We start from the raw sequence: 22,685 nt of genomic DNA on the forward strand, positions 1-22,685 counted from the left end.
CCATGGTCATTTGCCAGCATTCACATATTAAATGACACGCAAAAATCATCCATTTAGCCTAGCTAAGTAAATCGAAAATTTATCCGTTAAGTAAATAGTCTCATTCTGTATTACTATTCAACTGTAATTGTATGTTACTATGGTTACCAATGTTTATAGGAAGCGCATTAATATAGAACGTGATTAAACTGACCTGGAACTACCTGCAGTTCAACGAATTTAATCAACACCTGCCAGCCAATCAGAATCGAGTATTCAGACAGACCATGGCATAAGTAGTAATACTATAGTTTTATTTCAAGAAAGGTTTGTTTCTTCATGGGAACTGATTTGGAGAAATTTAGCATTACTTGTTCACCAATGGATCCTTTGCAGTGAATGGGTGCCGTCAGAATGAGAGTCCAAACAGCTGATAAAAACATCATAATTCAAAAGCAATCCACACAACTCCAGTCCATTAATTAAAAGCTGTGTGTTTTAAAAGAAACAAATTCATTATGAAGGCATTTTCATTTTAAACGGAGTCCATTATCCCCAAAAAATGCTTCCTTTTTAATCAGCTATTTGGACATTCTGACGCAATTCACAATTCTGACTTTGTTCTCTTTCTCTGATGTGCTCAATACTGTAATGTTCTAATGCTACAGCAGGAAGATCTCATTGCCAGGGCTCTGCACCATAAACACTTCAGATCCTGCCATGGGGCTCTTCATCAGATGAGTGCCCTTGAATGAGGATCATTACCCCCTCGTACTTTAGGGACGCTGTCCTGCTTTGACCCCGGTCTTTGCCCGCAGATGTCTGCTGAAGTCGGAGTAAATATGGCCTGTGCTTAGTAACAAAAAAAAAAAAAAAAAGACTCATAATAGCAAACAGTAGCTTAAGTTAATGAAGCAGAAATATCCTTCACTGGAAGCTATAAAGGACAGACTTTCTCATACCTGTACCATCCTGACAGAAAAGCAATGAGCTATGGAAGCCGGTTTCGGTCACAGAATAAAACATTATTCCAAGGTGGAAACGGGCTTACATAATAAGCTGCTCTTAATGAGTGTATAAATAACAAACTAAAGAACAAACTAAAAACCTTTTTTAAAAAAAATGATAAAATATATTTTAGAATGATCAGGTTTTTCTCTGGCCTTGATGTGAAAACAAACAGATAATGAGTGTTTACATGCAAAATCACTAGGTTCTTTAATATAGGCTAAATCATACAGGCAACAATTAAAATTGTTGTTCATGACCCTTGTCATCAGAAATGAATTAATGGTAAAAATAAATGATAAATAAATAAATCGCTATCAGTGTGAACGATAAACTGTTAATATATTGAGCAAAAATAACAAATTTGTCCATTAACATTTTGCTTTGCATGTTTGCATGTGTGAAAGCTGATTTTGCTTAAACCTTTCAGCTTTTCCTTGATAAAATCACTGTTTAAGGCATTTACTTGACATAAGTTCTTAAAAATTTTAAAATAATTCTCTTTATGCTTACCAAGGCTGCATTTGATTAAAAATACAGTAAAAACTAATAGTGTGAAATATTGTTACAATTTATTTATTCTTTGTGAATATATTTTTTACTCCAGTGATGCAAAGCTGAAATCTTTTGTAACATTAGCATTATCGTCTTTACTTTTGATCAATTTATTGCATCCTTGCTGAATAAAAGCATATTTTTTTGGAAATCTTACCACAAACTTTTTAATGGTAGTGCACATATAAAGTAAATAATTGTTTAGCCAAGCATGTTCATAAATGTAAAAAAAAAAAAAATATATATATATATTTTTCCAAAAGAGCAAGTATAATACTGGTTAAGTATCTGCTAAAAATGGCTCTGAAACCTGCCTATAAATCAAACACTTTAGACAACACTTCTAGTAACAAGTCTCTTTCAGAACCTATTTCAACCAGGAAATGTAAGACAAAGAAAATAAAAGTCAATCAGCTTTAGCATCATCCATTATTATTTCTGAACATACAAAAAAGCGTGTACAGTCACACTCTGAGCAGAGTTTGGTAACACAGACCAGAAGATGCTTTGGCAAGAAAAGTTTCTGATTACACCTGAAGCATGTCGGCAATGTACTCATTTTGATAAATGACACTTTTAACCTCTGAAAAGTTAGACTGTAGTCTAAAACATAAGTATGACTGGTATGATTAACTGCCAAACTCCCACAAGTCCATTTCATTCACTGTACAGTTCACTCTGAACACGTTTAAGCATATGGCTAATTGGAGTTTTACATCATTCTTTGACTTACAAGCGCTGCTGTTAAAGCCTGCACACGCAAGCACTCATACAAAGATAAAGAGTCTATCATGTCTCAGGATTTCTCTGTCTAAGCATGTGTCCAGGCCTGCGATTCTCCTCAAGGGTCACTGGCCTCCATGTCGGGCTGCTGGGACGAGGGATGAGGTGGCAGGTCAGAGGAGGAAACGGGGTCACCTGAGCCATACGTGTTCTGCAGAGAACGGGACACGTAATTCCAGTATTCCCTTCTAATGGTGTCCTTTTCCTCGGCCAGGAGTTTACAAAGCTAAAAAAAACAAAGAGGTGTAAAAGAGTGAGGAAAATCAAGGCTCTTTTTATTGATTGAGATAGCGGAGGGGAGATGTGGAAATGCATTCTGACGAGAACCACAAAAAAAAAAAAAAAAAAATAGTAAACTCCAAGATATTGCGTGAACACTAAACATATTTAAGAGTGTAAAACAACAGGGGAGTGGAAGTCTAAATGCAGCTCTGACATTTTCCCATGTAAAGAGCGTCTGCGTACAGCAGTGAGACGGCCGGCTCCCTCTGAGCAGCAGTAAAAGCCAGTTCAGACCTTATGAAAGGAAATCTGCTGCTTGCGCTCATCAATATTCTGCACTTCACAGCCTTACTGAAAGGTCAGCGGCCTGAGTTCTCCAGCTCGACCTGCTGAGGAATTCTCTAGAAGCATGGGAGAAACACAAGCAGAATCCTTTCTAGAATTGTAAGGCTTCCACAGTAGAACCCTTCTGAACCATTTTAGAATTTTAAGGGTTCCACTGTAGAAACCATTCGAAATAGTTTTCCACAGTAGAACCTCTCAGAACTGTTCTAGAACCATTGTGAGGCTTCCACTGTAGAAACATTCTAGAACCATGTGAAGTTACACAGAAGAACCTGTCAGAACCATTCTAGAACTCTGAGGTTTCCACATTAGTTCCCCTTAAAACCATTTTCAGGGCTTCATCAGATTTAATGAAACAAAATTAAAGAAAAGCCAAGAAAATTTAGGGAATAAATAAAAGGGAACACAAAATGCTAATATGGTTTCTTAATGTAAATGTCTAGGGAACAGACAATGAGTTACATTAGCAACACTTCAAAGTTTGAAAATACAACAAATCTCCATTACTTTAATACATTTTTTTCAAAAGAATACAACTAGCTTGAATAGCTCCGTTCACAACCACTACAATACAGAAATAATTTTCACTGCATGAACCTTTGACCACACTGCAAAAAAGCGATGTTCTTCATACGTATTTTTGTCGTTTTCCAGAGCAAATGTCTAAAGATTCTTAAATCAAGACATTTACTTGAGAAGCAGAATGACATAAGTAGAAATTGATCAAAATGAAGTGCGTTTATATTTAAAACAAGAAAAGATATCTGCCAAAGGGCACAGAAAAATCAATTTAATTCAAAGGGAAAGAAATTTCTGACCTCATTGGCAGATATTTGTTCTTTTTTAAAGCATAAACACTTTTGCATTTTACATCTGTATCTTGATTTATGGATGTTTATGGATATTTGTATTGCAAAAACTAATACTAAGGAAGACATTCTTTCTAGAACCATATGAGGGTAACATCAAATATCATCATTATATCATCTTTTATAATTATTCTATAACTGATGTGAGCATTCCACTGTAGAACCAATCAGAATATTATCATTATTTTATGTTATAACATTATTTGTGGGAGTTTCACTGTAGAAGCCCTCCATTTGAGGGTTACAATAAAAAATTTTCACCATGTGGGAGCTACAATGTCCAGATTCTACAGAAACATTCTAGAATTATGTAAATTCCATTTCTCTACAACTTTGAGAACTTTAGCATAGATTCTGTGCTGAAACTTAGGGTTAGAACTTACAAAATGAAGTTTGTTCAAGAATCTAATTCAGAGCATTTTCAGATGTGTAGATGGCTTTTTGTGAAACAGGGACTTAAACTGAATTTTCTTTTTGGATATACATACATACAGCAGGGAACCAATTATGTGTGCATATATCTATAAATACATATATGTGACCCTGGACCACAAAACCAGTCTTAAGTGTCAAATTTATTCAAATTGAAGCTGAATAAATAAGCTTTCCATTGATGTATGGTTTGTTAGGATCACACAATATTTGGCCGAGATACAACTATTTGAAAATCTGGAATCTGTGGGTGCAAAAAAATCTAAATATTGAGAAAATCGCCTTTAAATTTATGCAAATGAAGTTGTTAGCAATGCATATTACCAATCAGAAATGAATTTTTTATACATTTACGGTAAGAAATTTACAAAATATCTTCATGGAACATGATCTTTACTTAATGTCCTAATGATTTTTGGCATAAAAGAAAAATCAAGAATTTTGACCCATACAATGTATTTTTGGCTATTGCTACAAATATACCCCAGCGACTTAAGACTGGTTTTGTGGTCCAGGGTCACATATTTATTAGACTGGGAATCAAAGCTTCATACTTGCACCTGTTTTGGAGAACAGCAATTACACAACACTTTAGGATAAAGAGTTTTTTTTGTGTGTTTTTTTTTTTTTTTAAAGCTGTGATAACTAATGTGTTCAATTAGGATACAGTTTGGTTCATCGATCTAAGATTGTGTTGGTGTGAATGTCATGTTTACATATGCCTAAATGAACCAAACTAAGATGGGAAACTGCACCAGGTTATGACAAACACTCCAAACGAGCCAGGTGTGAAAACATCCTTAGAGATTACAATCAGGTCTAGAATTCTGCAACTTGCTGAATACCATCCACCCCACATTACTTTAAAGTTTCTTTTTTTGTCTTGGCACAAAACTACTCATTTCATACACATTTCATGGACACTTTTCCTCTGACAGCTTTCATATTCCTCATCTCGTATGCGTGCAGCTGAAAGGTTGATGTGGTTTTTTAACATATACACATGCACGTGGCCTCAATTTCAAAACAGAAAATCATTTTCAACTCCATCATCATCGCGGCACAGGATGAGAAACCCACAGCAAAGAAATCTCATTAACCTCAACACAGACACAACATCCGCACGTTTGCAGAGGAAAACACAAGGCCTGTCACGGAGAAATACTCAAGAGGCGAATAATACTTTCTCTGTCCCGATTTTCCTTCCTTTATGGTGGAGACAAGCTTTTTGACATGCAGAGGCAGCCATGTTACATTTTATATTCATTTTGTTTATTGGTATGGAACCACAGATCAATTATTAATTAACATTTATTAAAGTTGTGTTGAGTTAATATTTAAAGATAAGCGCTTTCAGCCAAAGACAGAATTCCAAAATCTCTAATTACCTTAATCACTGGCTGTGGATGACGTCTATTTTTGTACAAACCACCAAACTGTGAAATATTTAACAGATTCTATGAAATATAGATATCTATGAGTGAACCTACATGCTAAGAGAGATGAAACAATCACTACACCATAGAATTAAACCACATATTCTTTAAGAGAACACTTTACATGTGATACGGGCTAATGAAATATTTATGATTAAAAAAGCGTTTGATAGTGTTATGCATAATAAAGTTCCGTTCTTACAGTAATGTTGCAGATGGGCACATTATGTAAGTTTTGTGAAGTTTTACAACAGCAGTTCTGCTTCATTAATACGCTTTGTTGATTAATTAATGATTTAAATCACAATATACTGTAACTTACCTTAAAGGCAGCTATTTATAGTGGTTATTCACACAAAACTGAGACTTCACAGTGATTATGTTTACATGCACATTAATATCTGTATTTGATGTATGCATGACGTAAATGCATTAACACAACTGCCATGTGACTGTATACAGGTGAGTAGCAGAAAAAAAGTGGACAAAGTGTGCATAGTTTACTTGTATCTTTTTCTGGAAAAAAAGCTTAATCGTTTATCTAAAAGTGATAATTTGCTGAACATTTGCAGGCCAGATGTAGATGAGTTTGTTTCTTCATCAGAACAGATTTGGAGAAATGTAGCATTACATCAGTACATTACATCACTTGCTCACCAATGGATTCTCTGCAGTGAATGGGTGCCGTCAGAATGAGAGTCCAAACTGCTGATAAAAACATCAAAATAATCCACACCACTCTTGTCCATCAGTAAATGTATTGTGAAGTGACAAGCAGCATGTTTTTAAACCCCAAAAACACAAATCCGTCATTGCAACGTTTTAACTTAAAAACAACGCAAAATACAAGTCCATAAACCATAATTACATGCCCTGCAGTGAAAAAGTCTATACCCTGTTGTCCTCTCACATCAAAATCACTTATAATTGGTGCTTGATCTGTGCAGATTTCTCTTTTTGATTCAGACTTTTTCACTGGAGGAAGCAATGTTTTGGATAGAGGACTTGTATTTTAGCCCAATGCAAAGATTTATGTTAAAAATGTCTTAATGATGGATTTGTTTCTTACAAACAATCAGCTTTTTGCTTCACAAGACGTTAATTGATGGACAGGAGTCGTGTGGATTACTTGTGGATTATTGTGATGTTTTTATCAGCTGTTTGAACTCTCACTCTGACGGCACCCATTCACTGCAGAGGATCCATTGCTGAGCAAGTGATGTAACGTTACATTTCTCCAAATCCGTTCTGATAAAGAAAACTCATCTACATCTTGGATGGTCTGAGAGTGAGTAAACTTTCAGCAAATTTTCCTTTTTAGCTGAGCTATTTCTTCAATATATATCTTAATCTGAAAATGATCTTCATGCACACATGGCTACTGTTTTCTCCATATGAAAACTCACAGCTCACCTCCAAAGCCTTGTTGAGTGTTTCTTGCTGGTCGTAGCTGGAGTTGTTGGTCTCCAGAGCATCGTCGTAGAGGTCGACCAGGAAGGCGGTGAGATATGGAGAACTATATGTGTCCTGAAGCTCTGTCACCTGTTCCAGCAGTCCAGGATATGAGGAGAGCACACCATCCTGTAGGATCCTGAGCCACAGAACAGATGCTTTGAGACAAATCACAATATGCGCGCAATGTTTAAATTCATGCAAATACTATAAATATTTATATTTATTTCCAAGTATGAGCAACAATAATAGTGATGCTTGCCTTGGCAAACCCTGTTAATGATCCATCTTATGTTTTTGCCAATATATAGTCATAAACATTCATTCTGGCTCTTCAGTTGAAACTAAGTATTTATGCAAGACATCTACGTCTGTTAATGGTGAAAATCTGCCATCTGCTGGTTGACTTGGATGACTTCACAGGCTGTTTATATCTATTTGCAAATTGCAACACTCACCCTTTTAAATAGTTCCAAGCGCTCTCATTGTGAGGAGCTTTCTTTATTTGTTTAAGAGTGTACCTAAAGAGAGAAAGACAGAGAGAAAGGGAAAGAGAGGCACTGAATGGTTTTAACTGGCCATATTTGCTTATCAGCAACAAATAATGGTCTTAATGTGTAAATTCTACATAAACTGTTCCTTTAACAGCAGTGTCACACAACAAGCAACCACACTAACGTGCTCTTCAGATAAGCAGCTTTACATGTGCACAGTGCTGTGACTATTATGTTAATCATTTTATAGGTAATGCATTTTTGTTAATGTTATAGAACTATGCACTATTATATAGCCTGTTCCCATATTTACATAAATTATTTGCTACTTCTCATCTCAAAATTCTTTTCTCTCGCAATTCTGAGTTTATATCTCACAATTCTGACTTTTTTACTTGCAATTCTGACTCTTTTTCTTTCAATTAATCAGTAGAAATTCAGTGCAATATAAACTCGCAATTGTGAGCAAAAAAAGTCAGAATTGTGAAATAGAAACTTGCAATTGCAAGGGGAAAAAGTCAGAATTGTGAGATAAAAAGTTGCAATTAACGTTTTATTTTTATTCCATGGCAGAAAAAAAAAAAAAAAATGTAAATGTAAATTCAGAATTATGAGATATAAACTTGGAATTGTGAAAAAAGTCAGAATTTTTATATTTTATATCTTGCAATTCTCAGTTTATATCTTGCAATTATGACTTCCCCTCCCCTCAGACTTGATTAAAAAAAAGTCACAAAAACTTTTCGTTATTGGAATTTTTCGGATGTAGTTATTGAATAATCACTCTCAATTGCATAAAGCATAACTTCAAAAACCTGAGAAATATGACATAAAAGTATTCGGTCCCACTTTATATTAGGTGGCCTTAACTACTATGTACTTACATTTAAATTAATTATTTGATACAATGCATTTATTGTGTACATACATGTTTTTACATTGTACTTATATTTTTAAAAATACCTATATGTACTTACATCTGTAATTAATTTCTGTAATTACATTTATAATTACACTGTTGACCCATCCCTTACACCTTAAGCCACCCTTAAACCTACCCATACCACCAAACCTGTCCCTAACCTTACCCGTATCCCACCTCAATAGCAGCAAAAGTGTTTTGCTATACAGTATGAACACAATAAGTACATTGTACTTATTTTTTGATGTAAGTACTTGGTAGTTAAGGCCACTTAATATAAAGTGTAACCAAGTATTCATTCAAGGCCATTTTTATAACTTCGTGTGATCATTTGTATTTTTGCAATGCATTTCAGCTAGGGATGCACTATATTGGATTTTTGCCGATATCCGATATTTTTCAACTCATTTTGGCCGATAGCCGTTGCCGATACCGATATATTTCCTTTTGTTTGGATACAACAAGTCTCTCCTGTGCAGAAATTATAAGCAAATTATTTTTAATTTTGGTTAGTTTTTATCAAGAACTTATTTGTTAGAATTAAATAACCAACAATGAATTTCTTTTATAATGATAGTACATTGAATATTTGAAAATAACTATAAATAAACTATATTCAATCGCTGCATTTTTTCCCCCAGAAAGATGCAGTGGTAAGCTTTAACATTTGTAAATGGTCTAAAGCAAGAGTTGTAAAAATTCTGAAAATCTTTTAGAGCTCATAATTTGTTTAAAAATATAGCATATTACACATTAATGAATAAATCAGCATATATAAAACTTTTTTTTCTTCATGTAAGCTATAGCTTCTGAACTTTAAATCAAAACATACTCATGATTTTATGACATCAATTACTGCTTTATTTAATCAGAAACAGTCTAAATATTATTTGTGTATTTTGCTTTCATCTTATTAGAAGTAGGCCAACAGCGCCCCCTATGGAATTAAAACTCCTTACCGAACGGGCGTTAGGACCCGGGGAGGCTGCCGCTGCACGTGCTATTACTATTACTGACTATATCACACACCAAACGCGTAGGTGCATTCTCAGTTTAAATGCAGCGATCCAAAACAATGAATCTAATCATCATTCAGGAAAAACTTTGCTTCAAGAATAAGCCACACTGCTGACGTGATCTAAACAATAGCACACCCTGAGCACATGTGAGTAGGGGTCGACCGATATGTGTTTTTCAGGGCCGATGTCGATACCGATTATTACAGACCAAGTGGACCGATAACCGATATTTTTAACCGATATATTATGTCTAATGTAAAAATGAAAATTAATGTCAAAATTAAGAACAACAAGGGCTCTGACAAAAACTGCCTTCCCTTGTGTTGATTGCCCTTCTTACTCTTGTCATCCTCCATGCATCCATCTACAATAAGGGTAATATAAAGAGAGAGTTAAAAGTGGGGCCACTGCATGCTTCATGATTAAGCCTATGAATACTGTACTACCGCTAAACAGCTTGGGGAAATGTAAGTATTTGGCTTCAATAATTTACATGTTAGAAATGTATGTGGAATAGCATAACCTCTCATAATTATAATATAAAAGTGTAAATAATTTAATTGTCTTCATAGCTCCATTGTAGAAGTTGTGAAGAAGACTGCAACTATTTTAATTAAACTATAACACTAATAGCCTGTTATAGGCACGCTTGGTTCAATAGCCTATTGAAATGTCACAATTTATGTCGTCATAATCTTGGCCTGTGTGACAGTATCTTAATCTTGGGCTATGTGACAGTAATTTCGATTAGTTTTAATTTACAGTGCAGTGCAAATGAAGCCATAAAACATTAATTTCAGTTATCTTTTATTCAAATGAGAGTTAAACTCTTTTTTGGCAAACAAATGGGTTTACCATTCAAATTAAAACATGGAATAAATAGCGTATTGTGTGATTATTCTTTTAAACAAAAGTTGTTGTTGTTGTTGTAGTAGTAGTAGTAGATAAACCAAACTTTTATTTTGACAGGGTGCCATGAGGACCTCTTAAGTTTCTGTATAGCCTATGTATGTGATATGACGATCGTTTTACTCAAATGAAACGGTCAAATGCTCATGAAGCAACTCTCAGAGCAGTTCTGGGGATGTTGTTCATGTATTTATGTCCTCATTTAGTGAGACGGCAGATGCTGAAAACACCGTGAGCTTCGCGCACTTCAGTGTGTGTGTGTGTGTGTAATCAAAACCGCGTGTCTGTGCCATTCACATATACAGAGACACGCAGAACTCATATTTAAATAAGTCTTTTTGCAGCTTAATATTTACAGACACTAGTCCATAGCGCGAGTTGATTTAAGTGTACTGACCTACTTTTGATTAATTCATCCAAACTTTGACGAACTCTGTGACTCCGCGTTATACAGTAAATTCCTTTATATGACAGGATTCCGCGATTCCGTCTGCGTTTTCCCCATCACGGAAACCATAAATAGATAATATTGAGGTGTTTTGCAACTTCAGTGTAGTGGATTGTGATTCATTGCAACTTGAGCAACGTCTGCTGCTGCCTTTGAGAGACGACTGATGCGTGATGATCACTGAAACTGTAGCAAGCGCTTTCAGTGCGAGAGTGCCTTAGTCTTCCACATTGATTGGTCTGACTCGTGACTCCCAACAAATCAGATGCGCGGTGGGCGAAGACTGCTCGAGGCCACAGAGTGGTGAGTTCTGACAGGCTGCATCAGAGCCAAATAGCGCGTTTCAAAATTAAATAATTTTTATCGGCACATCGGTTTTGAAAATAACCGATACCGATAATCATAAAAATGCTTAATATCGGCACCGATAATCGGTCGACCCCTACATGTGAGTTAATGTATTCCTCTTATGGGCAAGACATATTAGCATAATTTTTCATATTGGGCCGATGCCGATATTTACATTTAAAGCTATATTTATGCTATAATTTGGAAACGAATGAGACTCACTGCACTTCTCTGTCGAGGATGGCTGGGTCGGAGTATCCGCTGGTGTGACTAATGACAAAGTGTCTCTGATTCCAGGCAGAGTTATTCCTCACATCTTCCTCTAACAGTTCCTCCACATACTCCAGCTCTCCATCCCACAGCTTATACTCCTGTGACACACAGAGATGGACCATGTACACACATGCAGATCAGCAAACTGTTACACACCACACTGGATCTGGATCTGTACCTGGATGACCCACTGCCTGTGCTGCCATGCGTGGTAGTTCTTGGCATCTTGACTAAGAATTTCTGCTACAAACTGCAGCTCATCAGACGGGTCGTTCAGCCACTCCACCACCATCCGCCTGTGATGCCTGTATATTTGCACAAATTGATTAATAAATAATAATAACCAACAGGGCTTGATTTACTAATATACTCTAAAAATGGCTTTGCAATGGTTGTTTTAGTATCAATGAGATGTCTAAATAGCTTTTATTAATTTTAATTTTTATTCCTTGTGTGTTAGGCAAACAACACGTAAACACGTCCTGGGATTAATTTCGGGATCGATCCCAGGTTGGGGACCTAGTAACATTGCCGGGTTCAGTCCCGGAACGAGCTCTGTGTGAACAGAAGCCAGAACCAATGCCGTAAAGGCTGATGACGCGTGTAATCATGCAACTCTTTTACCGGGTGTTTTGAAGGCAGATCAATGTTACAGATGAAAAAATATGTGCAAACTGTAATGAAGCAGAGATCAGGGAGCTCATCACTGCCCGCGCTGAAGCGGAGATCATTGGCCAGTTAGTGGAATGGTATGCGTTGCATTACACATCACATCCTAATGTCACGTGTCTTTAAGGGATCTTTACAGGTTGTGTGTGAACACGTGCGCAGATTCCGGAAAAATCACTGGCAGTGTGAATGAACCAAAATCAAACGATTACGGGACAAATCACAGCTCACATTATCCCTGTATTTTCCAGAATAGCTGTGTGAAAGAGGTTAAAGAAACTACAAGTAACACACTGAATAAAATGTGACATTTTAAAGCAGAAAGACTAATATATATTTACTTGACAAACATAATCTTTTGTTTTATTTACAGTTTTGAAAAATGATTTTTTTTTATAGTGTGCTAGTAAAATACGAGAGATTTTGTACATACAGCAAAACTAATGAAAAAAAAAAAAAAATTAAACATCAAACATTGGTAATGCTTTTATTTATTGATTGATTGATTTATTCATTCGCTTTTACTCAAACTTCAAATTTGCACCAAGAGGTTGAGGTGGACTTACCAGACTTGGTAGTTCTTAGGTTGATCCTCTATGATGGCTGTGATATACTTCATCTCTTCTCTCAGGTCTTTATCTAGAGCCTGCAGTAAAACTCTTCTGTAGTGCCTACAGACATCAAACACCACACTTTAATGTAGGATGCAAGTGTCTTGCACTGACTTTGTAGCTTTTTGCAGAACAAAGCAACCAGAAGGCTTGCTTATGTTTAAATCTGTAGCCACTGCAGACTTGGTTTATGTGTTATGTACATTGCCATTTAAAATGTTTGTTTTGAAAAGAAATGAATGTTTATTCAGCAAGGATGCATTAAAGCTGATCAAAGGTGACAGTAAAGACACTTATGATGTTACAAAAGTTTTCTATTTCAAATAAAAATGCTGTTCTTTTGAATTTTCTATTCTTCAAAGAATTCTAAAAAACGTATCACATTGATAAAAATAATAAATAAGCAGAAAATCAGCATATAATAAATTCTGAAGAATCATGTTACACTGAAGACTGGAGTAATGATGCTGAAAATTAAGCTTTGCATCACAGGGAAAAAAAAAATCACATTTTAAATTGTATTAAAATAGAAAACATATTTTAAATAATAACAATATTTAACTGTTTTTACAGTAGTTTTAATCAAATAAATGCAGCCTTGGTAAGCATAAAACATATATATATATATATATATATATATATATAAATAAAAAATCTTAGTAGTGTATTAAGTTTGCCATTAAAAATTCTCTGGGACCTAACATATTCACATTTAGATGTTCATTTAAATATCCTCTATCTCACCATACTGTGTAATTTGCAGCATTGAGGTCGATGGCTTCAACAGTCAATGCAAACGCTCTCTCACTCTTCTCATCGTTCTTCAGGAGCGCTCTGAACATGTCAAACACATCTGTGACTGCAGATAAAAAGACAAACATGTTCAGCAAATGACCACCTGATAATACAGGTGCATATCAATGAATTAGAATGTCGTGGAAAAGTTCATTTATTTCAGTAATTCAACTCAAATTGTGAAACTCGTGTATTAAATAAATTCAATGCACACAGACTGAAGTAGTTTAAGTCTTTGGTTCTTTTAATTGTGATGATTTTGGCTCACATTTAACAAATTAGAATATGGTGACATGCCAATAAGCTAATCAACTCAAAACACCTGCAAAGGTTTCCTGAGCCTTCAAAATGGTCTCTCAGTTTGGTTCACTAGGCTACACGATCATGGGGAAGACTGCTGATCTGACAGTTGTCCAGAAGACAATCATTGACACCCTTCACAAGGAGGGTAAGCCACAAACATTCATTGCCAAAGAAGCTGGCTGTTCACAGAGTGCTGTATCCAAGCATGTTAACAGAAAGTTGAGTGGAAGGAAAAAGTGTGGAAGAAAAAGATGCACAACCAACCGAGAGAACCGCAGCCTTATGAGGATTGTCAAGCAAAATCGATTCAAGAATTTGGGTGAACTTCACAAGGAATGGACTGAGGCTGGGGTCAAGGCATCAAGAGCCACCACACACAGACGTGTCAAAGAATTTGGCTACAGTTGTCGTATTCCTCTTGTTAAGCCACTCCTGAACCACAGACAGCGTCAGAGGCGTCTTACCTGGGCTAAGGAGAAGAAGAACTGGACTGTTGCCCAGTGGTCCAAAGTCCTCTTTTCAGATGACAGCAAGTTTTGTATTTCATTTGGAAACCAAGGTCCTAGAGTCTGAAGGAAGGGTGGAGAAGCTCATAGCCCAAGTTGCTTGAAGTCCAGTGTTAAGTTTCCACAGTCTGTGATGATTTGGGGTGCAATGTCATCTGCTGGTGTTGGTCCATTGTGTTTTTTGAAAACCAAAGTCACTGCACCCGTTTACAAAGAAATTTTGGAGCACTTCATGCTTCCTTCTGCTGACCAGCTTTTTAAAGATCCTGATTTCATTTTCCAGCAGGATTTGGCACCTGCCCACACTGCCAAAAGCACCAAAAGTTGGTTAAATGACCATGGTGTTGGTGTGCTTGACTGGCCAGCAAACTCACCAGACCTGAACCCCGTAGAGAATCTGTGGGGTATTGTCAAGAGGAAAATAAGAAACAAGAGACCAAAAAATGCAGATGAGCTGAAGGCCACTGTCAAAGAAACCTGGGCTTCTACACCACCTCAGCAGTGCCACAAACTGATCACCTTGTAATTAAAGCAAAAGGAGACCCTACCAAGTATTGAGTATATATACAGTAAATGAACATACTTTCCAGAAGGCCAACAATTCACTAAAAAAAAATGTTTTATTGGTCTTATGAAGTATTCTAATTTGCTGAGATGGGTTTTTGTTAAATGTGAGCCAAAATCATCACAATTAAAAGAACCAAAGACTTAAACTACTTCAGTCTGAGTGCACTGAATTTATTTAATACACGAGTTTCACAATTTGAGTTGAATTACTGAAATAAATGAACTTTTCCATGACATTCTAATTTATTGAGATGCACCTGTATACAGTAAGGAAAACAAACCCTGACAGCATGATTAGACTGGTTTGTTTTGTAATAATTCCAGCAGACTGTACATGATCCCATTAATTGCATGATTACTTAAAATAAAGGAGCATAAAACAGAGAGTTGAGATTATTCTATCATATGAGGAGAAAAGTGTGGAGTGATATGAGAGACATGAAAGACATGAGAAATCAATGGCCTGATTGACTGAAAAGACACTTACATTTCTCTGAATAAGCTATTTTCACGACAGGGTTTGGTCCATCATCTTGAGGAACGGGTTCTAGATCGGCCCACTCTTTTCTTTCCCTAAAATAGAAAAACAAGCACATTAAATAACAGTTCATAGAATTGCTAGTTAAATGGCTCAGTCATTTCACCAAGACTTCATTAAATTAACCTCTTTTTAAATTAATAAAGCCAAATTTCTAGTGCTCAACCAAGTGATTTAGATCATATGCATCTCCTGAATGTGATATCACTCGAGATGACATATATCACAGAGTGTCCGCATCAAACCATCCAGTCAACAGAATGAATCAATAAAGAAAATGGTTCATATGCATCTCTAATTCTCAAAGACTTCTCTCAGTTTTATTCAGTTCAACCAGAAAATAGGTGACAGCATCAACAGAACATATTTCTTTAGGCTCAATTTTCTGGATTCATTTCATGTGACTTCGAATGAATGAATCAATGTCGAAAAATTACCCTCAGAAAACACCTACTGTATAATGGTACCTGGATTAAACAGACTTTTACAGTTCTGATCAGGATTTAAAAGACTCCTTTAGCCCACGTATACCTCTGGAGAAAATGAAAACCACCATAAGAAAACATCTAATTTAGTGTTAAAATGCGATGAAAAGTACTCCTTTAGTTCTGCTCTGGATTACACAGACTGTTTACATCCTGTTCAATTCTCTTGATTCAGTTCAAATGAATCATTTTGACATATTGATTCAGCTCACGTGATTCACTCAGAGAGCTAACATCAAAGCATGTCTGTAGCGATCATAGACTAAAGTATTATCAAAGGATTACACTATTAACTAAAACGTATTCACGATTTAAGGCATTGTTAATTCTTTTCTTCTATACGCTCCCGATTCAGTTCATCTTAACAAAAACTAATACAGCTGCCTGCACACTAAAGTGCACTGCTTGTATGTACGTTACGAGCCAGATGTAATCTAAAACGTTATTAAAAGCTTATGTCTCACATAATACAGAGGAGAATAACTAAACATCTCTTACTGAAGAGAGTAGCTGCACACACACTCATTCAGTTATCATGCTAAGCTAGCTGCTAAACTCACCTATAGAAGATATAACCTCCTTTAACAGGCTCCTCATATTCCATCTCCGCCTCCTCTACAGTGTTCTCCTCTTCTACTCCGTCCTCCTCCAAATTCTCCGCCACGGAGTTGGAGATTTCTTCAACAGAAGACATTGTTTAAACTATACCTGGCTAACAGTGCAGATAGCTGTGGGAGCTGACAGATGCGTGAAGGCAGAGACACGCCTGATCTACATCGATTTCAAAATAAAAGCCTGTCAAAGTCTAGCAGTATAGAAACAGTAGGCAAGTGTATTTACATAGCACATTTCATACACAATGGAAATTCAAAGTGCTTTACATAAAAGGAAGGCTGCGTCCGAAATCGCATACTACTTGTGTAGGTACTACATTTGAATTCGAACGTACTACTCGACCGTTAAAAAAGTACTTTCTATATAGTATGAATGAGGGTAGTATGAATGGAATTCGGACGTATTACATCCGCCATGTTGATGTTGTCACGTGTCATGCGTCTTCACAACAGCGCGAAAATTTAAAGAGCCCACTTCACTGCGCGAACATCGTTAATGATTTAAATTCTTAACGCTTAACGAACTGCCTATTTAAAGAAAGCAGCGTTAACAAGCTGATGTACTACAATGAGGTTAACATAACTCCATCTGATCGGTAATGATTAGAGATCTTTTTACACACAATTCACACAATCGTTTAATCTGTTTGTTAAACCCTCAACAAGTCAGCCGTTTACTTGGATGATGTTAAACAAGTACAAGTTAACCACAATGAACAACAATGTTTTTCCCTGAGGTACTTTACACTTGAAGACAGCGGCGTCGCGGCTTTCCGCCATTTTTCGAATATGACGCTGCCTCTCCCGCGGCCTCATGGGATAGTAAAGTGTCCATCGTATGCCTACTACAGAATTCGGAAGGAAGTAGTAGGTCATCCGGGTACTTCTCGCCTACTATTTTTCGAATACTATGAATTCGGACATACTACTCGCCTTGCATACTGTTTTTCACATACTATATAGTAGGGAAGTATGCGATTTCGGACGCACCCATCATCTTTTAAAATTCTGGAAGTTTAATGCCTACAAAAACAGCTGGTAAGGGACTACAACGAACTACTTCCCGGGTCTGATATGTCACTGACCCAGATAAACCCCGCCCTCGGGAACATGTAAGGAAGGGGGCGAGGCCATGCTGTGCTGCTTTAGAGAAGAGGAAGAGAAAACTAGGGGTGCATGTAAAAATCTTTTCATATATGAATCGCGATTCTGTCTTCTAACTACTCTAATGGATTCAAAAGTTTCAAAATCAATGTTCTAAAACAGCTGTTCTTAATACTGTTCCTCGCTTCCCCCTGCTCTACATGTCTCTCTCTCTCTCATTCAGATCGTCAGATCAGCTCCAACAAACTGTTCCAATTATACATTTTCACATAGCAATGAGAAGCGTTATACATGGACGTGTGTGCGGTTGCCATACTGTATTAAAGCTTAATCAGAATAAAACCGGATATTAAAAGCTAACATAAGCAGTAGCATAATAACAGCTTATCTAAAAGTATGAGACAACAAACAAACAAACATACCATTAAGAGCCGTGCTTGCACAGGTCCTGCGCGATCCTCTTCACTAATATCCTCTGCCTCTCAATTGGGCACAAATTGATAAGAAATATAGACGACGACATTGTTTACAATATAACCGGAGCACATGCCGCTGAGCTGAGGGGCGGGACATTCAGACGCACGCTCGGCGGTTTAGCGAATCACAACACACTGAGCCAGCTAACCAATCAGAGCCCATCACGTATTTCTGAGGGAGGGGCTTCATAAAAATAGGAAGTAATCGAGGTGTTTGTCAGAGAAGGGACAGAGCAGTGTGGAATAAAGGTAAATTATATGAAAAATAATGCGTTTTTAAAAAAACAAAGCATGAACATGTTAGACTGCACCCCATAAACACAATCAAGCCAAGAAAAAAAACAGTAAACCACCCCTTTAAAATGATTTAGAAATTGATTTAAAATGCATTTAAAACAGTAAAAAATAGAAAATGATTATACATAAAATACAGTGCAATCAGTTCGGACGTAGCACAGTTCTCATTCAACAAATGCACAGCTGAACAGATGAGTTGAGTCTGCATTTAAATGTGGCTAATGTTTTAACACATCTGATCTCTTCTGGAAGCTGGTTCCAACTGCGGGCGGCATAATAGCTAAAAGCAGATTCCCCTTGTTTTGTGTGAACCCTTGGTGTTTCTAACTGACTTGATCCTAATGATCTGAGTGGTCTGTTAGGTTTATATTCAGTGAGCATATCTGCAATGTATTTAGGTCCTAGGCCATTGAGTGATTTATAAACGTACTTTAAAATCAATCCTAAATCCCCCCCCCCCCCAATATTTGAAATTCTTGCACTGATCTGCTGTCCTCCATTATGCAGCGCTCTTGTTAGGATGACGAAAAGCTTTAAAAGTAACATTTTCAGTCTGCTCTGCCTCAGCGGGCTAACAGCGCCTCAATGTCAAAATAATTGAACTGGCCAATGAAATCAAAGTAGGCGGGGTTTAGCGTTCACAGACGCTGAGAGTGCTGCGAAAATTGAAAACGTTGAAAGAGAGCGAGATAAGATGGAAGCTGCAAATCATTTAATGTTGGTCAACTGTTTTACGATATAAATGTTAAATGACCGACAGTTATATTCAGTGAAGCAAACTAGAGAGAGAGAGAGATTAAATGTGTGTGTGGTAATTATCTGCATCTGTTTGTCTGTCCCTACAAACAATGAAACTGTGAATTTAGTTCTACTTATAGGAAACTATTTTATTACAATAAAGGTTGCGGGGTAGTGTTGACATGTTTCTGTGTGCGAGTAGCCTAATGTGTGTGCGTGCATCAATTAAAGCATATATAGTGGCACCTGCAGGTGTATGGCTGTATGCACTGTGCGTACCATGAGTGCTCAGACTGACCTGAGATTTGCCCCGCAAGTAAATTATAGGCCCGTGTGTCCCATATTTCTGTCGACTGAACGAGCCATGCCAGTAATAATTAATGTATCAGTCTTTTGCATGTCAAAGTCAATTTCTGCTTATAAACATTACGTCAAATAGAAAGAAAAAATCATGCTACACGCACTTTCATGAGATCGGGTTAGACTACAAGAATTAATTTGTAGCCTATTTTAATGGGAATACAACAAATTCATGACAATGTTTTACATTCAAGCTACCCTAGAATTTATAGTGAAAAGTTATTTTAAATAATCTGGAATGCAATAAAGTAATTTTAAAGCTAGTTTTAAAGCTGTTTTTAAAGAATTCGCTGCATGGATTAAAAAATAGGCTAATAAATAATTCACATATCAGACAAAATTGCGTTGCAGAAAATCCTTTAAATTTTAAGGAATCCAGAGCAGAGCAACATAAAAATCAGAAAAAATAGACGGTGATGAGAAATGACTGGCCATCTCCTCATTGGACGGTTCATCATTGTGAAGCGCTCATGTTCAAGACGAGACGGCAATCGCATCCTCTGTTTTCCTATTTATTTTATAAAAGCACAACATTTTGTTGATATTGTGAATGCACACAAATAAAAGTAGACCCTTTACAGTTCCGAATGATGTATTACTCTTACTCTTATATTTCTTTCCACTATCAAGAAAAAAAATGCAAGTGACCGCACTGGCGCCTCCATGTCCTGCAGAGACTTCAGCTTCTATTCTTCAAACAAACGATTAGATATGCACCTATGGCACATTTATATAGTTGAAACATTTAAACTAACATTGTGATATGCTTGAACTGTTTATATCCATAGATTTTATTTTAGGCAAGTCGTGATGATTTGAGAAGGCTAAATTGAAGGCTGTGATCAGCTCACTGTCTGTCTCTGGCCGCTTGGTCGTTACTTAAAAAAAAAAAAAAAAAAACTTACATTTAACGAACAAAAAGTGCTCCAAACGTTTTTATAAATTAACTTTATAAAAAACGAAACGAAATATAATCGCTTTACCATTACATACGACCCCCCACCATATATATATATATATATATATAAAAATTGGTCCCCCCCAATGTTCAAGACATGATTACGGCCTTGCATTACAATAATCCACCCTGCTGGTGATTAATTTGATGTACTAAAATAATGAATAAAGAAATATTACTAAAAATTAAATAATAAAAACGAGAAAAAAAAAACACCACAATTAATATAAATTTAAAATAAAAATGAAAAATATATAAATAAAAATATATTCAAAATATTAATTAAACTACAATAGTGTGTCAAGTCATTAAAATTTTAGAGATACGGAAACCATTCTGAAAACCATTTATGTATGACTGACAAATATACATTACAATAAGTTTATTAGTTTATTTTAAAACGGTGTAATAAAAATAGCTGGAAATTGTATGTGCAAGGTTCAAGGTTCAAGGTTCTTTATTATTTGTCACACACACAATCATACAGGGTATAATCAGTAGTGAAATGTAGGTCAGGACAGGTCCGCTCAATGGACAGTGCAGAAAAAAAAATATGAAACATAACACGAGAATATATATATATTTATATAAATAGGAAGAATTAGATAAAAAGTAAGAAAGGATAAAATAAAATAAATTAAAGTAAGGAGTAAAATGTGCAATGAAATAAATTGTGCAATACAGTCTTACTGTGGATTTAATAAATATTAATATAAACAGGGATGTGCAATAGGAATGTGCAAACAGGTTGTACCGGGTAAGTACACATAGCAGCAGTACGGATGATGGAGAATAATGAATGGATTTACAGTTTATTAAATTAAATTGAGTCCTGTAGATGTTATGAGACTGAGTTTAGGAGTCTGATGGCCTGAGGGAAGAAGCTCCTCCTTAGTCTCTCAGTTTTTGCCATCATGCTCCTGAAGCGCTTGCCAGATGGCAGTGTGATGAAGAGGTGGTTACTGGGGTGATTTGAGTCCTTGATTATTTTTGCAGCTCTGCTTTTGCAGCGTTTGGGGTAGATGTCCTGCAGAGAGGGGAGGGCAGACCCTGAGATGCGTTCGGCTGAGCGCACGACTCTCTGCAGAGCTTTGCAGTCTTGACTTGTGGCATTACTATACCACACTGAGATGCACTGGGTCAATACACTTTCTATGGCCCCTGAATAGAAAGTTTTTAGGATTGCTGGTGAGACCCTGAATTTCCTCAGCTGCCGCAGATGGTACAGTCTTTGCCTGGCTTTCTTGACCTGTGTTTGAATGTGTGCAGTCCAAGTCAGGTCTTCGGAGATGTTTACACCGAGGTACTTGAAGCTGCTCACCCTCTCCACAGGGGTCCCGCTGATCATAAGAGGGGTGCAATTCAAATAAAGAAATCTTTGAGTGCATGGAACTGTCAATCAAATCCCCATTGTTATTAAAGGGTGAAATACACAGTCAGCAGTTTTTTTTTAATGAATATTTAATTTCATTATCGTAGTGTTCGTGACGTCACCCGTAGGTTTCTGTAAAGCGTTTTTGAAGCCTAAAGTGGGCGGAGCCGACCGCCGCCATCTTGGAAGCGCGTCACCGCGCGTCACTCCCGGATAATCGAAAATGGGCAAAAAGGCGGGACGTGGGTGAAGCTGAGCTGAAACCACGCCCCTCTATAGTGACAGCAGTGCTGCCGTGCAAAGACAAAACACCTTAACTTCGTTTTTGGTCGAAAATGAGTTATTGATCATTTTGGGACATTAATGACCTCCTGGAGAAAAGCCCTGGAGAAACCAAGGCAGAACACAGTATAACATCAGTTACCGCTCTTTGACTTTGTTTTGGAAATCTCAGATAAGTTACAGTGCTCTGCATATGTTTGCATTCGTTCGTCAATACTGTGCCAGCTTGGGGTTACACGGTATTCTGCCTTTGTTTTACTGTCCATTAAAGTCTACCGCGTTTATTGTGTACTTCTATATCTGTTGGCACTTCATTAGACAAACAAATGAGAGAGACCGCGATCTAACAAACTGCTCCATATAAGCACTGTAAGCAATAACGATTAAAACATCTAATTGCCAGATTCCCAGTGTCCTACCTACAATTATTTTCTCTGTACAAATACAAATCTTTAAAGCCAGTTTTCTAAGTTTCGCACTAGCGAGTTTCACACTCTGGAGCAGAGCTCGCGGCAG

General features: G+C 36.7%; 2 protein-coding genes across 3 annotated transcripts in view; both read right to left on the bottom strand.

Annotated features, from left to right (window-relative positions):
* Positions 1-1,332: 1,332 nt before the first annotated feature.
* On the bottom strand, positions 1,333-18,227 carry fnta (farnesyltransferase, CAAX box, alpha). 2 transcript variants are annotated; one of them, XM_058798924.1, is made up of 10 exons: positions 18,109-18,227; positions 16,529-16,646; positions 15,433-15,518; positions 13,519-13,633; positions 12,730-12,834; positions 11,673-11,799; positions 11,444-11,592; positions 7,540-7,602; positions 7,043-7,220; positions 1,333-2,551 (listed from the first exon to the last, which is right to left on the bottom strand). In XM_058798924.1, exons 2-10 carry the CDS (start codon positions 16,570-16,572, stop codon positions 2,384-2,386), a joined length of 1,035 nt encoding a protein of 344 aa, XP_058654907.1. In that variant the 5' UTR covers positions 16,573-16,646; positions 18,109-18,227; the 3' UTR covers positions 1,333-2,383. The 2 variants fall into 2 exon arrangements, with proteins under 2 accessions (XP_058654907.1, XP_058654906.1); XM_058798923.1 differs by lacking the exon at positions 18,109-18,227 and having other exon boundaries at positions 16,529-16,844.
* A 3,505-nt stretch (positions 18,228-21,732) lies between these two features.
* Positions 21,733-22,685, bottom strand: part of trpc3 (transient receptor potential cation channel, subfamily C, member 3) — a 73,852-nt gene continuing 72,899 nt past the window's right edge. The window contains exon 14 of the mRNA XM_058797489.1: positions 21,733-21,855. The gene's annotated coding sequence lies outside the window, so the exon portion shown is untranslated. The remainder of the gene's footprint in view (positions 21,856-22,685) is intronic.

The sequence above is a fragment of the Onychostoma macrolepis genome, chromosome 14 (assembly GCF_012432095.1).
Source record: "Onychostoma macrolepis isolate SWU-2019 chromosome 14, ASM1243209v1, whole genome shotgun sequence".
NCBI lineage: Eukaryota > Metazoa > Chordata > Actinopteri > Cypriniformes > Cyprinidae > Onychostoma > Onychostoma macrolepis.

Excerpts from the sequence above, each read along its gene's own strand:
- fnta (XM_058798923.1), bottom strand. The coding sequence starts at position 16,662 with ATGTCTTCTGTTGAAGAAATCTCCAACTCCGTGGCGGAGAATTTGGAG. Across the intron at positions 11,800-12,729 it reads CCTAAGAACTACCAAGTCTG|GCATCACAGGCGGATGGTGG; the intron begins GTAAGTCCACCT and ends GCAAATATACAG. Across the intron at positions 7,221-7,539 it reads GCTTGGAACTATTTAAAAGG|GATCCTACAGGATGGTGTGC; the intron begins GTGAGTGTTGCA and ends TCTGTGGCTCAG.